Consider the following 24,333-nt stretch of genomic DNA (forward strand, 5'->3'; position numbering starts at 1 on the left):
TTTTGTTATCTTTCTTTAGTTGTAAGTTTAAAGCATTTTTTCATCACCTTTTTTCAGATAACTTATAATACAATGAGTTCCAAAATATACATGTCTATACTACTTACTTACCTTTGGCATAGAACATACAACTGTATACTACTCATATCTAATACTACTCAAAATGTGTTGATATTTATGAAGCATTTCGAACTTTATTTTCTTTATATAAATTAGGCTTTAAATTTGCTAAGGAACTTACCTCGAATGCAAAGAAGAAACATTAAATAAGATGCCTTTCCGAGATTCCGGACTCACCGACAGAACAGAATTTTTGTAGTTTGTAATTTGTGTACTGAGGTTTGACGAAATAAATATATGGCAGAAAGTGCCGCAGGGCATGCCACACGGGGACATTTTATCGCCACTCCTATGAATAACCACCATTAATTATGGTTGCTGGCCGAGAAGGCATTTAAACACGTCTACTACGCAGATGATATTGTTATTCTTCTAAGAGTTAGGAATCCGAACCAGCTATGCAGAAAATCCAAAAAGGTCTTGACGATGGCATACGAATAGGCTAGACCTAAGGGTCTCAATGTTAATCAAGAGAAGAACGCAATCAGCATGATCACGAGCAAGAGAACTGCGCCGATTTGACGCACCTAGTTTTCTCAACGGAACGATTTCAATATCTGATATGGTCAAATACATAACATTGATCTTGGTCAGGAAACTGAATTGGAAGTGTCACATTCAGGACCGTACCGAAGAGGCTCACACATATGTTGGGTACTATGAAGACAAGCCATAGGCTTCAAATGGGATCTACAGGAGCCTAATAAGAATAATACTGACTTACGCCTCTGTAATTTCTCGATGGAGAAAATGTTCAACGTAAGGATAATACAACAACAGGTTCAGAGATAATGTAGTCTTGGCCTAAGCCAGGCGATGAGGATCGCGCCCACTAGAGCACTGAAGACTATTCCAGTTATCTGACCCATTGACATACAGATTTGGAATGAGACTTTAGGCAATGGGAGAATGGAGAGAGGATAGGATCATATCACATCATCGCGGTATAATTGAGGCTTCGACAGGAAACCTGGAATAAGAGGAGGAGAGGTTTCCGATCGAATACCTGAGACGACATTTGAGGTCGAGTGCGAGGCATTGCTATCAGCGGCACAGTATTGGTTTTGCCATCTGGTAAATCATGCTACACAGATGGATCAAGGCTAGAGAACAGAGTAAGCCTGGAGGTGTACATTGAGTACCCAGAGACTGAGATCTGTTTCTGACTGCTTGAAAATAATGCCGTCCTGCAAGATGCGGGCGAGACTATTTTCACAGACAACAAACTAGGCATTAGTGCAATAACAACCAGGACGGTAAGGTTACGAAGAGTCTTGGACTGTTAGAAGGAGATAAACGCCTTCTATGATAATGTCATGATCCGCATCGTTTCGGGTGCCGGGCCATAGCGGAAATGAAAGAGCAGACGAATTGGCAGTAAAAGCCAGATGACTGTCGTCAATAAACTTGGTTTACTCGTATCCTTTTGGGTCGACGCAAGGCGTGGACGACGAACGGCGAAATATTCGGTAGGGCGACGAAATCTATGGGCAGATCCGGATCATGAGAAGACAAAGCTATTTTCCTAAACTAAGTAAGAAGGTCCTCTGGACGCCACCGTGGAGCAGAGACTAGAGGCTAGCTATGACGGGCTCAAATCCCGTCGTGAACATCCAAAAAATGTTCAGCGGTTGTTATCTCCTTACTAATGCTGGCTACATTTGTTAGATATCCTGCCTCTTACAAGTGATGTCGCTATGTGGCACATCTGTCGGACTGTGCATAAAAAAGGAGGCCCCAAATCATGAACTTAAAACTAAGATCGGATTGCACTTATTGATATGAGAAAAGTATCCCCTATTCTTTAATGTAATGTTCATGTGAAATTTAGATTATTAGGAGTAAGAAGGAAGTCAGTATAGCTTTCGGTATCATAACGGGACAAATAGGACTACGAGTTTACTTATGCAGAATAGGGGCGGCAAGTGGCAGCATGTGTGGGGTAGATGATGAGACGATGGAGCATTTCCTTTGTCATTGCCCGGCTTTTGCGGCTAACAAACTTAAGCAAAATACCAGACATGAATCGACTTAGGGCCGTGGTATGGAAAGCAATTAAGGATTTTCGTTATTTCCTGGTTTGGCTGGACATTGATTCAATTTATTTTTCATTAATCTCCCCATGGGCAGAGATAATGTCGATTAATGTAAAATTAAGGATTTTGTTAGTAGCTTGGAATTCTTGACATTGAGCTTACTTTTTATTTTATTTGCTCACATATTAGCCAAGCCATAAGACCTTATTTGACTTTTGGGCTGCATTTGAGTTTAACATATTAAATTTTTTTCCTTAAACATAAACATTTAATGATGGATGAATGACTTCACAGTTAAGAAAGGGCAGTTTGTATTTAAAGCGCACAATAAGCCGGTTACTGACTAGGTGTACCACCACAGTATTTCAGGCTATGATTGCTTAATTTATTTATTCGCATCACTTTAAAGGAGAAGAAACGAACGCATTCTTAGTTACAAAGGGTGTTTACATTTTAAGGGCCGATATTGTTGCTAATATTGACACCAAGCATTCTTTTATGGCTACGGAGATCACAGAATGGTCCAGATCGAACCATTTTTGGATATGGCCGTGATATAAACCGATCTTTTGGTTGAAGGTCTTGGTCCCATGAAACAAATATTGATTACCAGATTTGTCTGCAATTAGAAACAGTAACTGTGTTAGGCTCCTCGATATCCGTGCTGAGTTTGGTTCAATTACACCATATTTGGATATAGCTGCATATATACCGATCTTCCGATTTACAGTCTTTGAGTCATAAAAGGCACATTTATTATACGATTTAACTGTAATCGACATCCGTGCCGAGTATGGTCCTGATCTGACTATATTTGGTTATAGCTGCAAAATATACCGATCTCTTGATTTAAGATATTGGGTTCCATATAAAGCAATTTTTTCGCCAATGTCGCTGAAACTTGGACCCATACAAGGCGTAACAGCTACCCGATATAGCTGAAATTGGGAAAATTTTGTTATGGCAGACCCCTTTACTATGTGCCGCGTATGGTCCAAATCTAACCGTATTTGGATATAGTCGCCATATACCATATACTTCGCATGTTTGATCTCGAGCCATTAAGACGCGCATTTATAAACCCATTTCGCTGGAATTTGATACAGTGTATACGACCCCTTATATGGTCCAGATTGGACAGTAATACTTTATGAAATGGCCACTGTATAGACGAAATGAAGACCGGAATATGATTTTTTAACCTTTTTTGGTTTACACGTGCTTTATGTAACGGTGCCAAGTCCTATTGATGCGCCCATGGTCTACGACCAGAATGTTTGCATGCACACGGTTTCATAGCAGCTTCCAAAATGTTTTCACGAAAATAAGTCGCATTTACATTTGACTCCAGACTCTATGAAAACAATTAGAGAGCGGCCATCGGCGGTCATATCTGCAAATATCATCACATGAGATTGAAAATTACTTTGGGTGGCCGTTGGTAGGCTCAAATTTGCAAACTTGTGCTCGGTTAGGTTAGATTAGGTTGAAAAGAGAGTGCCATGCCAATATGGGCATGCACCTAAGCCAGTATTCGGCTTGTTGTGCTATCTTAACACTATAAAAAAAACCTCGAAAAAGAAAATCTACGTTAGGAATTCCGTGCTACTTACAAAATCCGTAATTGTTTTCCATAACAGAGCCACGCGCTTGGTTAAGTAAACACGGTCTGGTTTGGCAGCGCTAACAGTATAACGATTTATTGTGCGATTCACAAATATTTTGTTCACTTTAGGGTATTCCAGTTCGTCGATATTTTCCGGTTGTGATATTCATGCAAAATTTTTGGTGGCTTGTAAACAATATAATGAGCTGGCAATAAACAAAATATTTTGTACCTGCAAAATCCAGTTTCGTCGTGCCAGCTACCCTATTTACTCCTCATACTTGTAAACACACAGACCTTGTAGTTAGTTAGTTAAGTGGCAATGCAATGCAAAGTTGCCCATGAACATTCCATAAGGAGAACAAGGGCAAATATTTCACATATCAATTAGCGCTGTCCGATTCAAGTTTAAGCTCAATGACAATCACCGTTGAACTTTTTTTTTTTTTGCTGTTCTCGCCATGATTCGAACAAAGGCGTTCAGCGTCATAGGCGGACATGTTAACCTCTGCGCTACGGTGGCCTCCATTTTCAATAAATGTGCATATGTATTTATCTAAAAATTTTATGCCAATTTTTCATTTGGTCCCGAACATACCAAATTATGCTATTCATTTTTATAAACCTACCAATTAATTTTTCGGAAACATGACGGTTTTCACTTTCGAGAAAGATTTTTAGTTTATTTAGAAACTTCCTCGTATATCAGAAATAGGTATGACTTGCCCTTGTATCATCCGTTGGTATGGAACAGTGGTGGGCACACTATGGGATTTGTGCACGTGCACAACAATGTGGAATAGTGTGTGAGTATTTGTAGAACATATTACAAAATACTGCTCATACTTGCAAACACACATAGTGCGTTGATAGTTTGGAAGCATTGCAATTACGATGTCCATTATATTGAAATATATATACTTTTGTATATCAGGAAACTGTGGTACAGAACACATCACTACACTATACTCATTCTTATAATCCCATAAAATGTGTTGAATTTTTTTAGGAAACATTTTTGTGATCATTTTCAAAATAGCGTTTGCTATGAAACAAACTTCTATGCAATACTTATACCTGTGATATTTAGAAGTTTGCCCCTGTTCCTTAGTGAAATGTTCATAGGAAAATTAACAAAACTTTATAGAATATACAACTTTATACTAGCAATGTTGGTTCTATCAATGAAGCATTTCAAATCAAAATATTTTTTACGAATATGCCCTATATTAGAAAAAGCTTACAAATATCAACATACCCAATACAATACAAACCCTTTATCCAAATTGTCGTCTGCACATATATAATATTTTTTTTTTTTTTTAATTTCACCTAATCTTAATGTTGAATGTTTGTTCCCCCCTGTTCTCTCATGCAACAATCCTTACCTAAAAACTGTTTCATATTTTATTTCAAAAAACTTTATTAAAATTTCAAATATTAACCCTTTTAATTAATTTGTTATAAAATTTCATGCAACTAACCTTTTAACTTAAATGAAATTAACCTAAATTTAACAAAATACGTGTGTTCTTTTATTTTTTGTCTCCTTTTGTGGGCTCTACTAAAAATGCAAAAACCAAACAACGAAACTAATGCTATGCTTGCAATGCCTGCCAATTCCCCCAAATACAAAAAATATCATATTGCAACCGGATGCAAAAACAAAAAAAAAACCTTCATGATCCCCTAATGCACCATCATCTAACATGGCTTGAATATTCCCCCAATATGACATAACAAATGTGCAACATTAAAAAAACACCGGAATAACCCGTGAAACTATGTGAATTGCTGCTGGAATGTATTGTTCGTAACGAAATAAACAGTTTACTACTCCTACGACTCCTACAAATTTTAATAACAACACAAATGTGGTGCGCAGTGTGCCACGACCCAAGAGACTCAATGGAAATATCAGCCAAACAGCCGGAGCAGCAGCAACCTATTACGGTGAACATGAAAACGATAGCCAACCACAACAGCAGCAACAGCATTATCAGCAACAGCAATACAGCACAATTCCCTCTAATCGAATATTGGCGAATGGCACCACCCGCAACGAAGGAGGTGTCATTGTGCACAACAATAACTCGCTAGCGGCCAACACTTTGCAACATAATCAAAATATCTCGGATGCAGCCAGTCCAAATCCCCATCAAATGACATATAATCTCAATAATTGCTTCCCCAAAAGTTACACCGAATACTATCAGAATCAGCAACAGCAACAACATCATCAATTCCAGCAAAAGTATGGCAATAGCCTTTCATTGTCTTCGAACACTCACTCTTCACAGCTGCATGAAATAGAACATGACTTCAACACATATGCAGTGGTGGAGCGTCCACACAACACACCCACTTCCTCGGCCTCCTCCTCGATGGCAGGACGAACCACAAATCCTTTTCTGGCAGTAAGCAATTTCAAGAAGTTTGATGCCTCCGGCGATGAGGAGGTCAGTGGGGCTAATGGAGGAGTGGGTAACTACCAGACGACTTCCATGAAGCGTCAGGGAAAACGTAAAACATTCATAGATAAATTGGAAGATAGACGTTTCTACTCCTTGAAGTTTGCTGGCAATAAACACAAACAGCCTAATTCCAAGAATGCCCCTGTGCATTTTAATGCCTCGCTGATTGAGACTTCGGGAAGTCGAGTGACGCCAGAGTCAGGTTTAATGAGTGCAGCAGCTGCTCGTGCGATGGGCTCATTGCTGGGAGCGGGTGGGGGTAACAACAACAAATGCAAACGTCATCATTCTTTTGCTGGTGGTAGCCTTGGCGATATTGAATCCAAGGGCCCTGTGATGCGAAATGGTCTGCATTTCTACGATCCTCCGGCCTATGAGAATGTCAATGACGCTGTCCAGGTGCACGCCGCTGCCGTCCTAAGTGACATGGAGCTGCCAGATCCCAAGTCCTCGGCCGGCACTGCCACGGTACTATTGCATCCCTTGCCATCATATGGCTCGCACAATGGAGTGGGCGGTTCCGGAGGATCCCAGGGTCCAAAGAAAAAACATCACCAACGCCAACACCAGCCCAAGGAAGATCTGAACTTAATCGAACCCGAGCGTTTGAGCATTTATCGCAGCGACTCTGGCATATCGAATTCGTCATACGAGTGTGTCACCCCCATACCCAATGGGGGTGGAACCCAGCGCGGTTCATCACCGTCTGGTAAAACCCCTCGCACTCCCAAAACGCCCAAAACTCCCAAGGGTCACAAAAATCAAACATTGGCCCATTCGGCGGTGACTGCAAGTTTCAATACTTCCCAGAAGAAACCGGCGCCCAGAGTGCCCTCGGCCCCTCTATACATGAATCTAAATGATCAAGCTCCCAATGGGGCGGGTGTAGGCAATTTGGAAAGACCTTCATCGCCTAATTCCACTATTGCCACATCGGCCTATGAATCGGCCTCATCTTCACAGAACGACACCACCTGTAATGATCCTACTTCGATGTCTTCTACAAACTCACTGTACAGCAATAACAAATCAATGGTTTCGGGGGCTTTACGCTGTAATCGTCATCAACAACCTCCCGAATTAACTACACCCGAAGAGTATGAACAATATCAGCTGGGCCATCACAGCCATACGCACTCGGCCTCCTCGCTATCGGTAGCGAGCAGTATTAGTGCCAGCGGTAACCCCAATGGGATTGGGAGAAACACCAAGTGCAAGAAACAACAGAGATCTCTGGGCGGTGCCAATGTGAATCTAATGGAGGTAAGTTTTCAAAAACAGCTTTTGTGTTTGACATTTCAGGTTTCCTTTAGTCAGGAAAGAAAAAGATTTTTGATTTTAATGTTTTTGTTAATATTTGAATAGGACACTTAAAGCCAAAACAAAATGAGCGCGTTGGGCTTTTTTTTTGAGCGTGGCGTTGAAAATGGAACTCTGTAAAGTATTAGCCAGGCTGAATTAAAGTTTTCTTATAGAAAACCTTATTCAGCCAGGCTGAATTAAAGCTTTCCTATAGTAAACCTAATTTTCCTAAAGAAAACCTTATTCAGCCAGGCTGAATTAAGGTTTTCCTATAGAAAACCTTATTCAGCCAGGCGGAATTAAGGTTTTCCTATAGAAAACCTTATTCAGCCAGGCTGAATTAAGGTCTTCCCATAGAAAACCTTATTCAGCCAGGCTGAATTAAGGTTTTCCTATAGAAAACCTTATTCAGCCAGGCTGAATTAAGGTTTTCCTATAGAAAACCTTATTCAGCCATATAGAAACCTTATTCAGCCTATAGAAAACCTTATTCAGCAAGGCTGGAAGGTTTTCCTATAGAAAACCTTATTCAGCCATATCAGGCATAGAAACCTTATTCAGCCTATAGAAAACCTTATTCAGCAAGGCTGAATTAAGGTTTTCTATAGGAAAACCTTAATTCAAGTTTCCTATAGAAAACCTTATTCAGCCAGGCTGAATTAAAGTTTTCCTATAGAAAACCTGGCTGAATTAAGGTTTTCCTATAGAAAACCTTATTCAGCCAGGCGGAATTAAGGTTTTCCTATAGAAAACCTTATTCAGCCAGGCTGAATTAAGGTCTTCCCATAGAAAACCTTATTCAGCCAGGCTGAATTAAGGTTTTCCTATAGAAAACCTTATTCAGCCAGGCTGAATTAAGGTTTTCCTATAGAAAACCTTATTCAGCCATATAGAAACCTTATTCAGCCTATAGAAAACCTTATTCAGCAAGGCTGAATTAAGGTTTTCTATAGGAAGGTTTTCCTATAGAAAACCTTATTCAGCCAGGCTGAATTAAGGTTTTCCTATAGAAAACCTTATTCAGCCAGGCTGAATTAAGGTTTTCCTATAGAAAACCTTATTCAGCCATATCAGGCATAGAAACCTTATTCAGCCTATAGAAAACCTTATTCAGCAAGGCTGAATTAAGGTTTTCTATAGGAAAACCTTAATTCAAGTTTCCTATAGAAAACCTTATTCAGCCAGGCTGAATTAAAGTTTTCCTATAGAAAACCTGGCTGAGTAAGGTTTTCTATAGGAAAACTTTAATTCAGCCTGACTGAATAACGTTTTGCTTTAGTTTTCGTATAGAAAACCCTATTCAGCGAGGCTGAATTAAAGATTTTCTTCAGAAAACCCAATTCATCCTAGCTGAATGGTAGTTTTCCATTAGAAAACATAATTTATCCAGTCTTTTATGATGTTTTTAGATTTTTTAGGACTTTATTTAAACATAAATTTTTTAATCATATAAAAATTGTTTATTTTATTTTCATTTCATGTTCCGTTTCACACATTATCTGCATGCAAATACACAAAATTTATGTTTGATTCGTTGCACTTGCGTTGCCTTTTGATAACACCTCTCAAAAAACTAAAAATTACCAACGACTAACCAGCTTAACAAACGCCCCCTTGCCCATAATTCATTTTTAGCAACAAATTCTGCCGCCACCACCACCACCACCTGTAGTAAGAAATTTCGACGACAGACTATCAGCGACCCCTACGCACATATCAAAGACATCAACGAATGTGAACAATGGAGGCAATTGCAGCAATATCTTGCTGCCAACCACGGGGACATGCAAGCCAACAATTATTGCCCCAAATCCCCGAACGCGTTCAAGGCATCAGCAGCAGTTGTCGTCGCATCAACAGCAACAGAACCATCAGCATGCGTCATTGCTAAATCACAACAACATGAGTGGAGGCAGTCACAGCAGCAACAGTCTCAGCAAAATGGCACACAATCCAAAAATGCCCTCGCTAATATCCAACGGTCTCAGTCACTCTCAGTCAACAGCAGCCTCCCACATCATCAACAACAAATGCTAATGTATTACAACGAAACCAATGACAACTTCGCCAATAAAGTTGGCATAATGGCGGATCCCTCAATGCCAGCCTCTAAAAATGACAATGACCACGACAACATTCGACCGAGTCGAAAGAAAAGAGCTACTGTTCCCATCCAACAATTGGGTGACCATGGGCTAGGCCGTGCCAACCTAGAAAAAGACAGTCAATCCTTAAGCATAACACACAAAAATCTAAGTGGTCGAAATGCTGCTGACTCTGTTGATGGTCATTTTGATGATGTTGCTCTTAGCAAGGAGGAGAAGGGTCTATTCCATCATCAAAAGCAGCTGCAAAAACATCCTTCCCAAAAAGCAAAATTACCCCTGACATTTACAACCGCAGCTGCTGCAGCACTAGCACCTAATCAAAGTCTTTCTGATGATCTATTGGCCAACTGTATTGGCCGTCCTGTCAAATTGCCACTACGTAAATATCACAGTTTTCATTTTCAGCCAACACAAACAGTGGCCGGCCAACAGCACTTGGGCAATTTGCAACAATTAAGAGCCAAGCAGCAGCAAATGCAGACAATTTTAAATTTTCCTCAGCACATGCTAAGTGATGATGACAATTTAAATTCAACTTATAATCATAAAGGACCTTTGGTATTTCGTCCTTATCAAGTGAATGAGGAGGTGACATTTAAGCCCATACAACCCTCTGAAGAAAGTGAAGACTCGATGGAGTTGCAGCAGGACGGTTCAACTCCAGAAATTCCCAAGAGGCAGGGTGAGGTATATATGGACTCTGGAGATTTTACAAATTTTACCAAACTTTCAACACCCAAGAGGCATAGCTCTGAGGAAAATGAGGAACCGCCACAATTGCCTAAAACCGCACCACCTGCAAATTTTAGTGATATTAAAAAATTGTATGGGGATATGGAAATAAATTTTGAAACAAGAACAGTAACGGGAGCCTCCCTAACAAAAGCTGTTCATACACCTGAGGAAAGAGGAAGTAGAACACAGGAATTAAAAACAGCACTAAATTCGGGATGCGGCAACACTAAAACTAATATTTCCTCGCTATTACAAAAATCCCCCAAATCGGGATTTTCAAAACCGGGTATAGACTACTTGGGGGTATCTTACATAACAGCTGCCAATGAAAAATCTCCCAAGACAACAAGAACACAAATGAAAACGGCTACTCTTAATTTGGATTTAAATAAAAACTCTCCATCCATAGAATCACCACAACATTTCAAAATGCTGCAAAAGACCTTAACAGCTAACAACAACACTCCTGATAGTTGGGGCCAAGCCAAGCTAAAACAATTGGGCGAAATTTATAAACTTTCCAGTTCTGAATCCTCAGAAGAGGATAAAGATTCCCCAGCTGCTAAACAGAAATCTCAAAGAAAATTAAATTTTTCCAACGACAGGCAGAAGCAGAAACCAACCCTGAACCCTGCTGCCTCCTTAGAGGCCCTGGAAATGTTGACAAAATCTCAACCAGAGCTATGGCGTTCCAATCATGCAGGAAGTCGCCAAAATCTTCATCAACTGGAACTGTTCCATTCTTTGCAGAAAACTAAACTGCAAGAAAAATCTCAAAAGGCAAGGGAAGATGATGATGATGAAGATTTGGGTTATTCATTTTGTGAAGATGATATTGATGATAATGACGATGTGAAGGAACTTGGATATGCCGGAAGTCCAAAGAAGATTCCGCAACATTCCCCCAGAGTTACCGTTATAATGGCTGCTGGCAAGGATCAAGAAAATCAGGTGAAATTTAAATTGACACAAACCCATCAAGAGGTGCAGATTTAGTCACAGCTACAGAAAAACAAGAAAATTGGTAGGAGATGGAAAGTGAGTAATGGGAAAAGGTAGATTTTGCTGAAAAATGTACATTTGAACCCAAGAAAACAAAGGATGCTGGCAAAGTAAGCGGAAACTTTCAAAACAAGTCTCCTTGTCCTTGGAATATATGAAAAAAAACCTCAAGAAGGCTGATTTTAAAGTTACTCAACGTTTTAAGAAAAGGTCATATAAACTCAACATAACTCAACTCTGGCTGCCAATCATCAATAAAAATATATTAGAAGTGTGAAAGCTGCCCCAGCCATTTAAGAAAAAACTTTTAAATTGCGACATAACAACATAAACTTCAATATGGAGAAGAGCAGAGGGATAAGGAGAAAACTTTGTGAAGCTGCATATCAATCTGCAATATCATTAAAGAAATACCATTAAAACACTGGCAGCCAAAATTGAAGAGTGTCAAATAAACTTCAAAGTGTCTCACATAAAATCAAGAAAAAGATTTAGAAACTCAATAAAGCATCATGAGATTTGATAGGTAACGAATAAAAATGGATGCAGTGACAGTATGAAAATAACCTAAAGCTGCCTGGTCTTAATCAGCAATATAGTATCAGAGTGACCATTATAACGCTGGCAGCTAAAGGCATGATCTAAAATAAAACAAAGCCTTTTTATAAAAATAAATCATTAAAACTCAACGTAACAACAAGAACATAAACACGTAATCAATATGCATAAGACCAGCAGTTAAACGAATAGAACTCCAAGAAACCGAATTGTAAACAATAAAATCATTCCAGAGTTACCATAAAAGCAGCCAAAATTCAAGAGAGTCAAGTAAGCTAAATAGTTAAAACTCAACATAACATAATGAGATTCGATAGATATCGAAGATGAATAAAAGCTGCCACAGTATGAGAAAACCCCCAAGCAGACAAAGTTCAAGAGAGTCAAATAAAATGTCAAGTAAACCAATAGCCAATTAAAACTCAACACAACACCCTAAAATCGAATAGATATGGATGATGCCTAGAAGTAGTGCCAGTATGAGAAGAGCCCCATGAAGCCTGATCTTAAACAGCAATTTCGTTCCAGAGTTACCATCACAAAGTGGGCAAATAAAGTTCAAAAATTCTTTTATAGATTGGAATTTTAGCCAGAACTCAATCAAGAAGAAGTGAAACAGGAGCAATTGCTTAAAATTGAGTTGTTTTAGGACGTATCTGAAAATGTTATCATCATAATGGCTGCTGACGAAGGTCAAGAAAATAATGAAGAAAAAAAAATTAATTTGTCCTTATATCCTCAAGTAACAAAAAAAAACAGATTTTGTCAAAACCCTCAAAACGATAAACAGGAAAATAAATTGTATATAGAAAATAAAAAAAAAACAAATATACCAAATAAAAAAAAAAATAATTACAGCAACAAAAAGTGAAGCATACATGGCTTGAAAAACAAAGACAACCAAAACCAAAATTTTATTACCATTATTATTACTATGATGATGATGATGAAAACAACAACAGATATTACGATTAGTATTATTATAGATTATATTTTGTTTATACACTCGAGAAGAATGGAAAACCAAAACAAAAAAAAATCAATTATTAAAAAAATGACTGTAAGTTTTGTTAGCAACTTAAATGATATTAACTATTAAATCACAAAGATAAACCAAAAAATCTGAAAAATATAAATATATAAACATGGTGAATAAATGAAAGTTTTCTTTTTTGTAAGGAGCATAGTGTAGCAAATAGTTTAAAAATCCCCTCACAAAACCCCAAGCCCAAAAAATACATGAAAAATCAAACAATAAGAAATGGCCACACAGCATAAAAATTCCCCATAAAGTCATATGTGTATGTTATAAACATGAATTTTGTTCTTTATGTCTGTATGTATTATATAGAGATACAATATATGTATGTGTATATTCGATCGCCCTCCAAGCCCTGCCTAGACATACCCACCACCACTACCCAATGAAGTCCCCAAAGAAAATCCTACCCTGCAGTGACCTTTAAAGGGCTAAATAAGTTATTAAGTTTAAGGCTATTTGATAGGAATACTTTTAGTTAAGCAAAACAAACAAACCAAAACCCCCTCTACTCCTGACAAACTTCAAAAGACAAAGATTGAAATTTAAGTTCGTTCATTAAGTTTGTATTCATTTATTTATTAAATTATTTATGCAACTATTTATTTTAGTGTAAATCAATTAAAGCCCCCAATGACATGGATGGCAAACAAAAATTTAAATTATTAACAAATAAATTCCAAAAACAAACAAAATAACCAAAATCATAAAAACTTTAACTACAAAGTGGCTTAATTTTTTCTTAAAGACAGTGTGAGTTCGAGAGATTAAAACAATGGAGCAAATGGTAGATTAATGAAAACAATCCGTATGAAATTTCGGGCAAATATTTTCAACCTGTATTAACTACGGTTGACAAATGACAATATTATGGCAATTTACCCAAAATCTGATGAACATATATATAAGAGCCAGGGAGGTAGTCAAGAGGGTCCTCGGGCCCGACATTTTTTCTAAAAAAAAATGTTGATATTTAAATTTTTCAAGAGACAAAATTTCAGCATAATATTTTCTCACGACAAAACTTCAGCACGGGCCGAATCCCCCTTGAAATTATTTTTTATACCCACCACCGAAGGATGCAGGTTTAGTTCGAAGATGGGCTACATCGGACTATATCTTGATATAGCCCCCATATAGACCGGTCTAAGACACTAAGCCCATAAAAGCCACATTTATTAACCGATTTTGTTGGAATTAGGGACAGTGAGTTGTGTTAGGACCTTCGACATCCTTTTTCAAGTTGGCCCATATCGGTCCATATGTGGATATAGCTGCGATATAGACCGATCTCTCGATTTAAGGAATATTGTTCGATTTCGCCGCAATTTGGGAGAGTGAGTTGTGTTAGGACCTTCGACATCCTTTTTCAATTTGGCCCAAATCGGTCCAGATTTGGACATAGCGCCATATAGACCGATCTCTTTATTTAAGGTTTTGGGCCCATAAAAGGCTCATATATGGTCCGATGTCGCCGAAATTCCGGACCATGAGTTGTGTTGGGCTCTTCGAGATTTTTCTGCAACATGACCCAAATCGGTCCAGATTTGGATAAAGCTGCCGTATAGACCGATATCTCGATTTAAAGTCTTGCCCCCATAAAAGGCGCATTTACCATCCGATTTCACTGAAATTTGACACAGTAACTTATGTTAGGCTTTTCGACATCCGTGTCGTATATGGTTCAGATCGGTTTATTTTTAGATATAGCTACTAAAAAGATTAATATATTGTTATAGACAATTGAACCATGACTTATTAGTATTTGGTCCAAATCGGAACATATTTCGGATTTTGACGAAAGGTGGTTTACATATATACGAGAGGTGGTGGGTATCCAAAGTTCGGCCAGGCCGAACTTAACGCCTTTTTACTTTTTATAAAAAAAAATTTATTGAATTTTTTGAAAAAAAGTTTTGGAGACAAAATTTCCCAAAATAGTATCAGAAGTGGGAAAAATAGTACCGCAATTGGTCCTTTTTGGTATCTTGTTTGTTAGAACTTTGAAATTTGGACATTTAGAAACAAAAAAGAACGAAATATGTGAACTTTTCATAGGGCGAACGGGTAGAACTAGAACTTCGAAATTTGTCTTAAATGATTGTTGTTGCGAAATAAAAGGGGTAGAAAAGATATGAAAAATAGTAATGGAAACGGAAGAAACGTACGTTTAGTACCGAATTTGGTACCATTTTACTTTCTTTACGGATTGAACTAGAACTCTGAAATTTAACACGTCGATTCTACTATGAAACATACTTTGGCTGAATAAGTAATTTTTAACAAATCATATATTTTGGCACCAAAAGTACGAAATAGCTTATTTACTTTTACAGTGAACGGAGAAGGGTAAAATTAAAAAATTTAAGAAAAATGATCGATGTCTTGACAAATATACCATGAGTTGTACCAAATATGAAATGTTGAAATCGCACCAGGAGTTGAATAAGTAATTGGTACTACAATATTTAGTAATTTCTTTATATATTTAGCTACAGATCTGAAATTCGGGATACAGACACATTTTGGGAGTATATATCGGACGACTAAATTACTTTGTTGATGTTCACACATTTTGGTACAAAATGGCACCGTCTTTACGAATTGAGATACAGCTCTGAAATTTAGAATACAGTTACATCTAGGCACTATGTACCGAGCGACTAGACGGTTTTTTTTAATATTCGTTAATTTTGGTAATAAAACGTACAAATTTATACTTTGTTTAGAGACTAAGCTACATCTGTGAAATTAGAGATACAGGTACATCTTGGCAGTATGTAACGGATGTCTAGAAGATTGTTTTGAAATTTGTACATTTAGGCACTTAATCGTACAAAATGGTACTTTATTTAAGGATTGAGCTAAAGATCTCAAAATTGCGATGCAGTTACACCTAGACAGCGTTTATCGGCCGACTAGACGTTTTTTTTCTAATTCGTACACTTAGGCACTAAAACATTCAAAATTGTCTTTCTTTACGGACAAGACTAAAGCACAATATGTTGATATACTCATAATTTAGAGAATTTAAATGAACGCAGAAATTTTTTAAAATATTTTGAATTTTAAAATTTTTGGTAAAAAATCTTTTTATTTCCTAATCCCCAACAACAAAATAATCATTTCCTTAATATTTTATGACCATTTAGTGAAGAAATCTGGATTTAATGATTTCGGCATAAAAAAGAACCTGCTGTCAAAAGAAGTAGGATTAGTGCCATAAATTTATTTTAAGATTAAATTAAAACGGATTTCAGAAATCTCACTCCTAAGAACACTTCAGCTCTGACTTTATAACCAAATGTCACCGTCGATGTTTCAGTTTCAGCACCCAATGGCTACCACAATTTCAAACAAGTAAAAGCGTGCGGCCGGGCCGAATCTTACATACCCTCCACCATGGATCGCATTTGTCGAGTTCTTTTCCCGGCATCTCTTCTTAGGCAAAACAAGATATGGTCCGGTTCGGACCACAATTAAATTATATGTTGGAGACCTGTGTAAAATTTCAGCCAATTCGTATAAGAATTGCGCCCATTGGGGCTCACGAAGTAAAATAGAGAGAACGATTTTTATGGGATCTGTATCGGGCTATAGATCGATTCAGACCATAATAAACACGTATGTTAATGGTCATGAGAGAATCCGTCGTACAAAATTTTAGGCATATCGGATAATAATTGCGACCTCTAGGGGTCAAGAAGTCAAGATCCCAGATCGGTTTATATGGCAGCTATATCAGGTTATGAACCGATTATGAACATTATTTGACACAGTTGTTGAAAGTAAAAATAAAATACGTCATGCAAAATTTCAGCCAAATCGGATAGGAATTGCGCCCTCTAGAAGCTCAAGAAGTCAAATCCCCAGATCTGTTTATATGACAGCTATATCAGGTTATGGACCGATTTGAACCATACTTGGCACAGTTGTTGGATATCATAACGAAATACTTCGTGCAAAAATTCATTCAAATCGGATAAGAATTGTGCCCTCTAGAGGCTCAAGAAGTCAAGACCCAAGATCGGTTTATATGGCAGCTATATCAGGTTATGGACCGATTTGAACCATACTTAGCACAGTTGTTGAATATCATAACGAAACACGTCGTGCAAAATTTCATTTCAATCGGATAAGAATTGCGCACTCTAGAGGCTCAAGAAGTCAAGACCCAAGATCGGTTTATATGGCAGCTATATCAGGTTATGGACCGATTTGAACCATACTTGGCACAGTTGTTGGATATCATAACAAAACACGTCCTGCCAAAATTCATTCCAATCGGATAAGAATTGCGCACTCTAGAGGCTCAAGAAGTCAAGACCCAAGATCGGTTTATATGGCAGCTATATCAAAACATGGACCGATATGGCCCATTTACAATACCAACCGACCTACACTAATAAGAAGTATTTGTGCAAAATTTCAAGCGGCTAGCTTTACTCCTTCGGAAGTTAGCGTGCTTTCGACAGACAGACAGACGGACGGACGGATGGACGGACGGATGGACGGACGGACGGACGGACGGACAGACGGACGGACATGGGTAGATCGACATAAAATGTCACGACAATCAAGAATATATATACTTTATGGGGTCTCAGACGAATATTTCGAGTAGTTACAAACAGAATGACGAAATTAGTATACCCCCCATCTTATGGTGGAGGGTATAAAAAGGAGGTATCTTTTTTTCACAGTAACAAGAATTTTGGCAATTTTCGATTTTGAAAAAATGAGGGGAGAAAAAATCGTTTCAGATTTGGATATAGCTCCCATTTATGTGTGACTAAGAGTGCAATTATATAGTCATTTGTGAACTGATTTTCACGAAATTTTGCACGAGGGATTCTTTTAAAAGTATCGGCAATATTAATGAATTTCATGAATATCGGCTCAGATTTAGAAAAAGCTCCCATATATTGTATATGTTCGTCCGATTTGGAAAGTGCAGAAGTGCAATTATATCGATCTGTAAACCGATTCTCACGAAATTTTATAAGTCTCGATATTATAAGTGAATTTTATGAAAATCCCATATATATGCATCTTCCTATTTTAAATTAAAGGCCTTCGTAATTCGAAGTAATTTGAATTGGGAAATTTTTCATACACATTCTACAGCGCTATTTCTTGCGGTCATTAAAAGGACGTAGAAACTATTGGCGACATTAATGTAATGTTTAAGCGGTTAACGATTGCTACAAGGGACTCGTTTAAGTAATCATGTCGTGTTACAACAACCAAGGGGCAAGTAGCGACCGTCTGATGGACCACAAAACTGGTTGGTCTAAAGGACGGTTGCAAAAGACTCTTCGATGCGGATACCACATCACGGGGCCATATATAAAGTTGTTTTAAAAAAATTATAAGGCAAAAGTCGGTCAAGGTCTCTGTTATAGTACCCCACACAACCGAGTCTCCGTACTTTTTTTAATACCTAATATTTTTATAATGCATACCTATTGAAATATAGAATTGAACCTTGCAATTTTTTCTTACGATAGGACCTAAATTGTTGCAACTGTAGTCTTTAAAACATATATCGGCTTAATGGACCGATTTTGAAGATATTGTGAACACATGTTGGGAAATGAAATACCTCATGCTAAATTTAGTTAAAATCGGGCTAAAATTATGGTATCTTCAGAATTAAAGGGACATATCGGATGAAAGATATATATGGGAGCAATATCTAAATCTGATCCGATTTTGTTCAAAACCAAAGCCGATCGTCCTTGAACTAAAGCGTTCAACTGGAGGTTCGTTCAAATTTGTCAAATATTTGACCCAGCTTGTTTTATCATTTTCGCCCAATATATGTCAAATTCGTACATTCTTGATTTTGTATTCACATTAGACACATGTATTTGACACATTTTGTTTGTCCAAAAACAAATCCAACATGGTTAAAATATGATAAAACAAGCTGGGTCAAATATTTGACTAATCTGAAGGTACCTTGACTGCCTGGCTTGGTCATATCGTACAACCCCGTGAGATGGAGGGACACAGGTCATTGTCATTCCATAAGCTGGAGAACATTTGTTAGTAAAACCAGGAAAATTTGTTCTGTAACAGCCTGCTGAAAATGGGACAGCAGTCAATTTTTGCTAAAACAGCAAACATTTTCTGCTATTTGCACATGGTTAAAAAGTTAGAAAAGCTCAAAAATTACATAAATATTAAAAAGAAATAAAAAAAAATCTAATCTTTCAATTTTACAATTGTGAATTGTACAAGTTTATCCAATTGTCTCACATCGGCAAAATTTTGAACAAGTTTAAATAACAGCAGACAAAATAACCAGACAAATAATTATATGTGCATTGTGTACTTAAAAAATGAAAATTATTTTTTGTATCCATTTGGCTTTTAACAGGCGGTCATGCGAATCAATTCCATTGTTTTTCAAGTCGAGCTTAATAACAACACACAAATTGTTAAACGAGTTTTGAAGAAAAGAAATTGTCAGCTTCTCAGACAAGGCAGGACAAATATCACCCCACTGGTGGATGATATGAACCTTATTCTGGGCGAATGACGGAAGCCTTAAAACAACTTATTGTTTTGAATTTCAACGAAATCGGGTAATACATGCAGTTTTTATGAGTTTAACACCCTAAAGGAACAGACCGATCTGTATGGTAGCTTAATCCGTTTCCAGTTCAAACAACGAGAGTACTAGTCCAACTCACACTACTACATTTCAGTGAAATTCGGTAATAAATACGGTTTTTATACACTCAGAAAAATGCTTATCATAAATAGGAGTTAATTACATAATACTCGTTAGTCCATGATATTCATCCACGAATAGTTAAAAATTCCTTAAGAGTGAGAAAATAAATGTTGTACGAATAAAACTAACTACTCGTGAGTATAGATAAAATTGCTTACAATTCAGGTAGAGTTAGTAATTTTAATTAAACGATAATTTTTGAAATAAGCGAGAATTTTACTCCGGTCCCGTATATTCGTCATCCAACAACATTTTGTGAAGTGAAGTGGAAGTTGTCTGGCCAATTTTTCGTATCATATGTCGACCTCACAGCCACTTGCCAACATGTTGTTAATTTATGTTACATATTTTGCTGCAGTGAGAAGAAGGTTAGCATTTCCGTCTATGACGCTGAACGCCCAGGTTCTAATCCCGGTGTGAACATCAGGAAAAAATTTTCAGCGGTGGCTATCCCCTTACAAATGCTGACGACGTTTGTAAGGTATCCAGCCATGTTAAAACTTCTCTATCAGTGGGGTCGCTAGCGGCACACCTTTCGTACTCGGCACAAAAAATGAGGCCCCATATTGCCCATTGGTCCCATTAATATATTTGAAGTTTGCCCCTTCTCCTTAGAGTAATGCCCATGGGCAAATTGGCATTGCAATACAACTTCTAGAGAACATTTGCATCCAGCCACATTTTGTGTTGTGATTTCTGGTCAATTATTCCTATTATATGTTGACCTTGATGCTATCGCATCCACTAGGCAACGTATTGTTAATACATGTTGCATTTTTTCTATGAAAATAGCATGCGGCAACATTTTTTAGTCATAAGAAATAACTTTATGGATTATTACAACGCATCTTCTGTTCTTGGCAAATTAAATTGATGCTGAACTCAAAGCATTTAATAATTTGTATACACACAAAAACATTTTGTATAATCCCATCTCGTATGTATTCAACATTCGACAAATTATCCAAGCCTTATCCAAGCAGTTGACACTCACCATTCACTGGAACTAGACCAAGTTATTGTTACAACATCACTATCACCAGAAAACTTAGCATAATAAATACTCGATTAAAATGTTTGTTGTATGTCCATTTTTGAACTAAACCGTTAAACAAATTTTCTTCTGTAGACGTCTATAAGGCATTAAAGAGGTTATGCGGCCGATTTAAAAAAAAAAAAAAAAAAAAAAAAAAAAAACTTTGTAAAATTCAAGTGTCTTTCTAATTTCTTAACTTTTAAGGAGGGCAACAATGTTGATAATGAAGGAACAACTTCAACACAAAATGGGTGAGTTAAGAGGTCAAAAAGATTTCTGAATGCCTATCCAAAACATAAACACAATTCAAAGTTCATTCAAAAATCCCGGCAAGAATATAAGTAAGATATTCAAAGGAGGTCAATAATCATTCACTGATGGAGGAAAGGTGGTACATGGTCAATACCAAACGGCTTTAATCGCTCATCACAATCCAGACAATTTTTCTCCAATGGAAGCGATTAGCCGCACACCATGTGGGATTTTATAAACCATAATACTTCTTTTGATGTAATTCGCCATAGTTTAGCTTCTTGAAATGAATGCAAAGAGCTTCTGCTTCTCATCACCCTTACTCACAAAAAGAATTGTTTAAAAACTATTTATTTCATATATGCCTATATATAATAAATCTCTAAAATACTTTTCAATTTCTCTTAGCAAGATTTTGTGGATCCGTACAAAGGCAGCAATACCTATATTTTTTAATTCCTACTATTTCTAAAGCGAAAGTCACTAAAATGATACGAACAAAAAAAAAACATTTCACATAAGAAAACTTTCATAACGAAAAAACAAGGTAAATTTAAAAAATTATTTATTTCGGCCATTGGCAATTTTAAAAAAGAAAAAAGCCAAAGTTAATAATTTATAAACTGTCATAGGGTTTTAAAATAAATTTTATGATATATTTAGGTATCAGCTTTTCTTTTCTTTGTAATGAAAATCAAGTTTTCGGTACGGAATTTTCGGGTTTCTCATTTTTTCGTTTCGTCACATGTCGCTCTGTCTCATAATTTCATTTCATATGTCTATGGTTTCTTTGTATGTAAAGAGCTTTTTATGTTGTAATCCGTTTGATTTTATTTCTATTTTTTTTTTCATCAATTTTGTTGTCAACAAATGTATGTGTCTCTAATTAATAACACCGCACGACAGTTTTATGAATTATTAACTTTGCATGGAATTTTATTTTATGCAAATGTATTAAAAAACAAAAGCCTAACTCATATCATGCTTTTACTGATACGACTAATATCTTTCGCTGAGTGTGGTTAACCTATTATTGACTAAGGAAACAAAAGAAGTAAGTATGCTTTTGACTAACATTAAAAATATTGTCTTTATAAGATATTACATAAATATCAAAGGACAATATTTTCCATTTTATTTAAAAGTTAAATTTTGCAACCATCTTTTTCCATATTGGGGATTTTTGTTATTTGCGTTTACAAATATGGCTAAATTTTTAATTAATTTTAAAGGAGAGTTTCATCTTAAACTGAAACGATCCTTGGTATTCATCAATTATACTATTTTGAATATACGATACGATAGTATAGGAGCAAGCGAAGAAAGACAATTTTCACAACATTTGAACCACAAATATCTGTGTGCACACTATGACACTGCCATAAGTAGCATTGTTTCTAGCGCTGAATATACAAATTCTTACGCAAAATTATCTGATGTAACAGAAAAAAGCGCTGAAACTTCCGTATTTTCGGTGCACTTGTGTAAGCGGGTGCTTCCTCCTCCGCATAGAGAGTTGCAGCCGTGTATGGCATCATTATTGTTGCGGTTCCGGTACGACCTTTGATGAACGATCAAAATGTAACGATTTTAAGCTAATATGGGACTGATAAAAACAAATCAGCAAAGTGATAACGATTTCCTATGCTCCATGTTGGGCCATGAAAGTGCTGAAATGCATTCGTTGTGGAAGAGACTTCAAGTAGGAAATTGGCATATAATTTCACCAGTCAATTTTGCGGAGCGCTTGGTGGCTTAAACTTCCCTTACGAAACTGCTGAAAATTCAGCAATTTTTTTCTAGGTTCCTATCGTTGCGAATCATCACTTCAGATGTTAAATAATTGCCTTTATCAAATGTCTCGGCAACTTCTTCAGAATTTTTAGTCTGCTTTTGCAAGGATGGGTCTACTGGCACATGGCCCCTAATTTTCATCACATGCGTTCTCTACTTCCAAATACTCTTCATTTAAGACCCTTAGTGTTACCATTCACCTTTAGTGTTCAAATGTTAAATAATTGCCTTTATCAAATGTCTCGGCAACTTCTTCAGAATTTTTAGTCTGCTTTTGCAAGGATGGGTCTACTGGCACATGGCCCCTAATTTTCATCACATGCGTTCTCTACTTCCAAATACTCTTCATTTAAGACCCTTAGTGTTACCATTTGTCTATATGCCTGTTTGGCGGCAAATTTGGGCAGCAACATAACCCTAGGTAGTTGACCACAAATTTAAATATTTGATGGGATACTTTTAAGATACAAATAAGATTTTGCATTAAGCAGTCAACCCATCTCTGATAAATCTTGAATATACCGCAAAATATGGAAAACTTCGACTTCTTTTAAGAGAATTTTAAAAGGATCTCACAACAAGTTTCACCTGGGACTCTTAATCCTTTGGAGGTTTTTTTTCTTCCGACCTAATTATCATCTTAGAAATTTCCGGTGTGATTCAGTGTTAATTCTTGGTGAAGTTTGCCAAAAAATGACAATATTTGCTTTCAAATCATTTCTAACCATACCGAATTAAAATAGCATGTCTCTATTTTTATTTTATTTCCTTTGTTTATTTTTCCGCAATATAATTTCTTTTTTTTTATTTCTTTTTTAATCTTCTTTACCATTTTAGCCATTAAATACTCAAATTTTCGATGACGAATTCATATATGCCGATTTAGAAAGTCAACATTATGGACCGATTAACTACAAGAATGCCTCCGCCTATGCTCAAGTTATGAAAAATAAGAATGGAGCCTTGGTAGAGGCCAAAAAGTAGACGAGAAACGACTAGCCAATACAAATATAAGCAAAAAATAATAATTACTCTACGAACTCAAAAAACCACAAATAAGTGCATTTTAAGAGATTTTGTTTTGATTACCCAATTTTTTTTTTTGTAAGAAAGTATTTAAAATTTCAATGATTTTAATAATTAATTTTTGTTATTTAATTTTTTTATGGGAAAAGTATACCGAAATGAATAATAATATAAAACATAAAATTAAATTATTAAGTTTCGTTTTTTATTATTTATATACATTTTTTTATTAACAAATTTCCATTTTTATTTGAATCAAAAAAAATTAACGAATTTTACAAAAAAAAAAATTTTAAGTAATTTGTTGTTGTATATAATGTTATTTAAGCTTAATTTAGTGAATATCAAAATAAAGAAACAAATTTAATCACCACTAGAAAACATAACAAACAGGTAACCAATAAGGAAAGGCAAAAATCGGGCGGAGCCGACTATATAATACCCTACACCTACCTGTAATTTTAAATTCGGGCAATATATAAATATATATGAGAGCTTTA

The 24,333-nt window shown here is 36.5% G+C and overlaps 1 protein-coding gene across 11 annotated transcripts in view; it reads left to right on the forward strand.

Moving 5' to 3' along the window:
• Nucleotides 1–24,060, forward strand: part of LOC106090474 (hemicentin-1) — a 1,337,150-nt gene extending 1,313,090 nt beyond the window's left edge. For 8 of the 11 annotated variants that reach the window (XM_059367960.1, XM_059367994.1, XM_059368012.1 and 5 more), the window contains 2 exons: nucleotides 5,592–7,499; nucleotides 9,137–13,699. In XM_059367960.1, coding sequence (XP_059223943.1) covers nucleotides 5,592–7,499; nucleotides 9,137–11,377 — 4,149 coding nt within the window. In that variant the 3' untranslated portion in view covers nucleotides 11,378–13,699. Of the gene's footprint in view, nucleotides 1–5,591; nucleotides 7,500–9,136; nucleotides 13,700–23,644 lie in introns of those variants that run through there. The other 3 variants (XM_059368199.1, XM_059368232.1, XM_059368076.1) reach the window with 2 other exon arrangements.
• The last annotated feature ends 273 nt before the right edge of the window (nucleotides 24,061–24,333 follow it).

The sequence above is a fragment of the Stomoxys calcitrans genome, chromosome 1 (genome assembly GCF_963082655.1).
Source record: "Stomoxys calcitrans chromosome 1, idStoCalc2.1, whole genome shotgun sequence".
In the NCBI taxonomy this organism is placed as follows: domain Eukaryota; kingdom Metazoa; phylum Arthropoda; class Insecta; order Diptera; family Muscidae; genus Stomoxys; species Stomoxys calcitrans.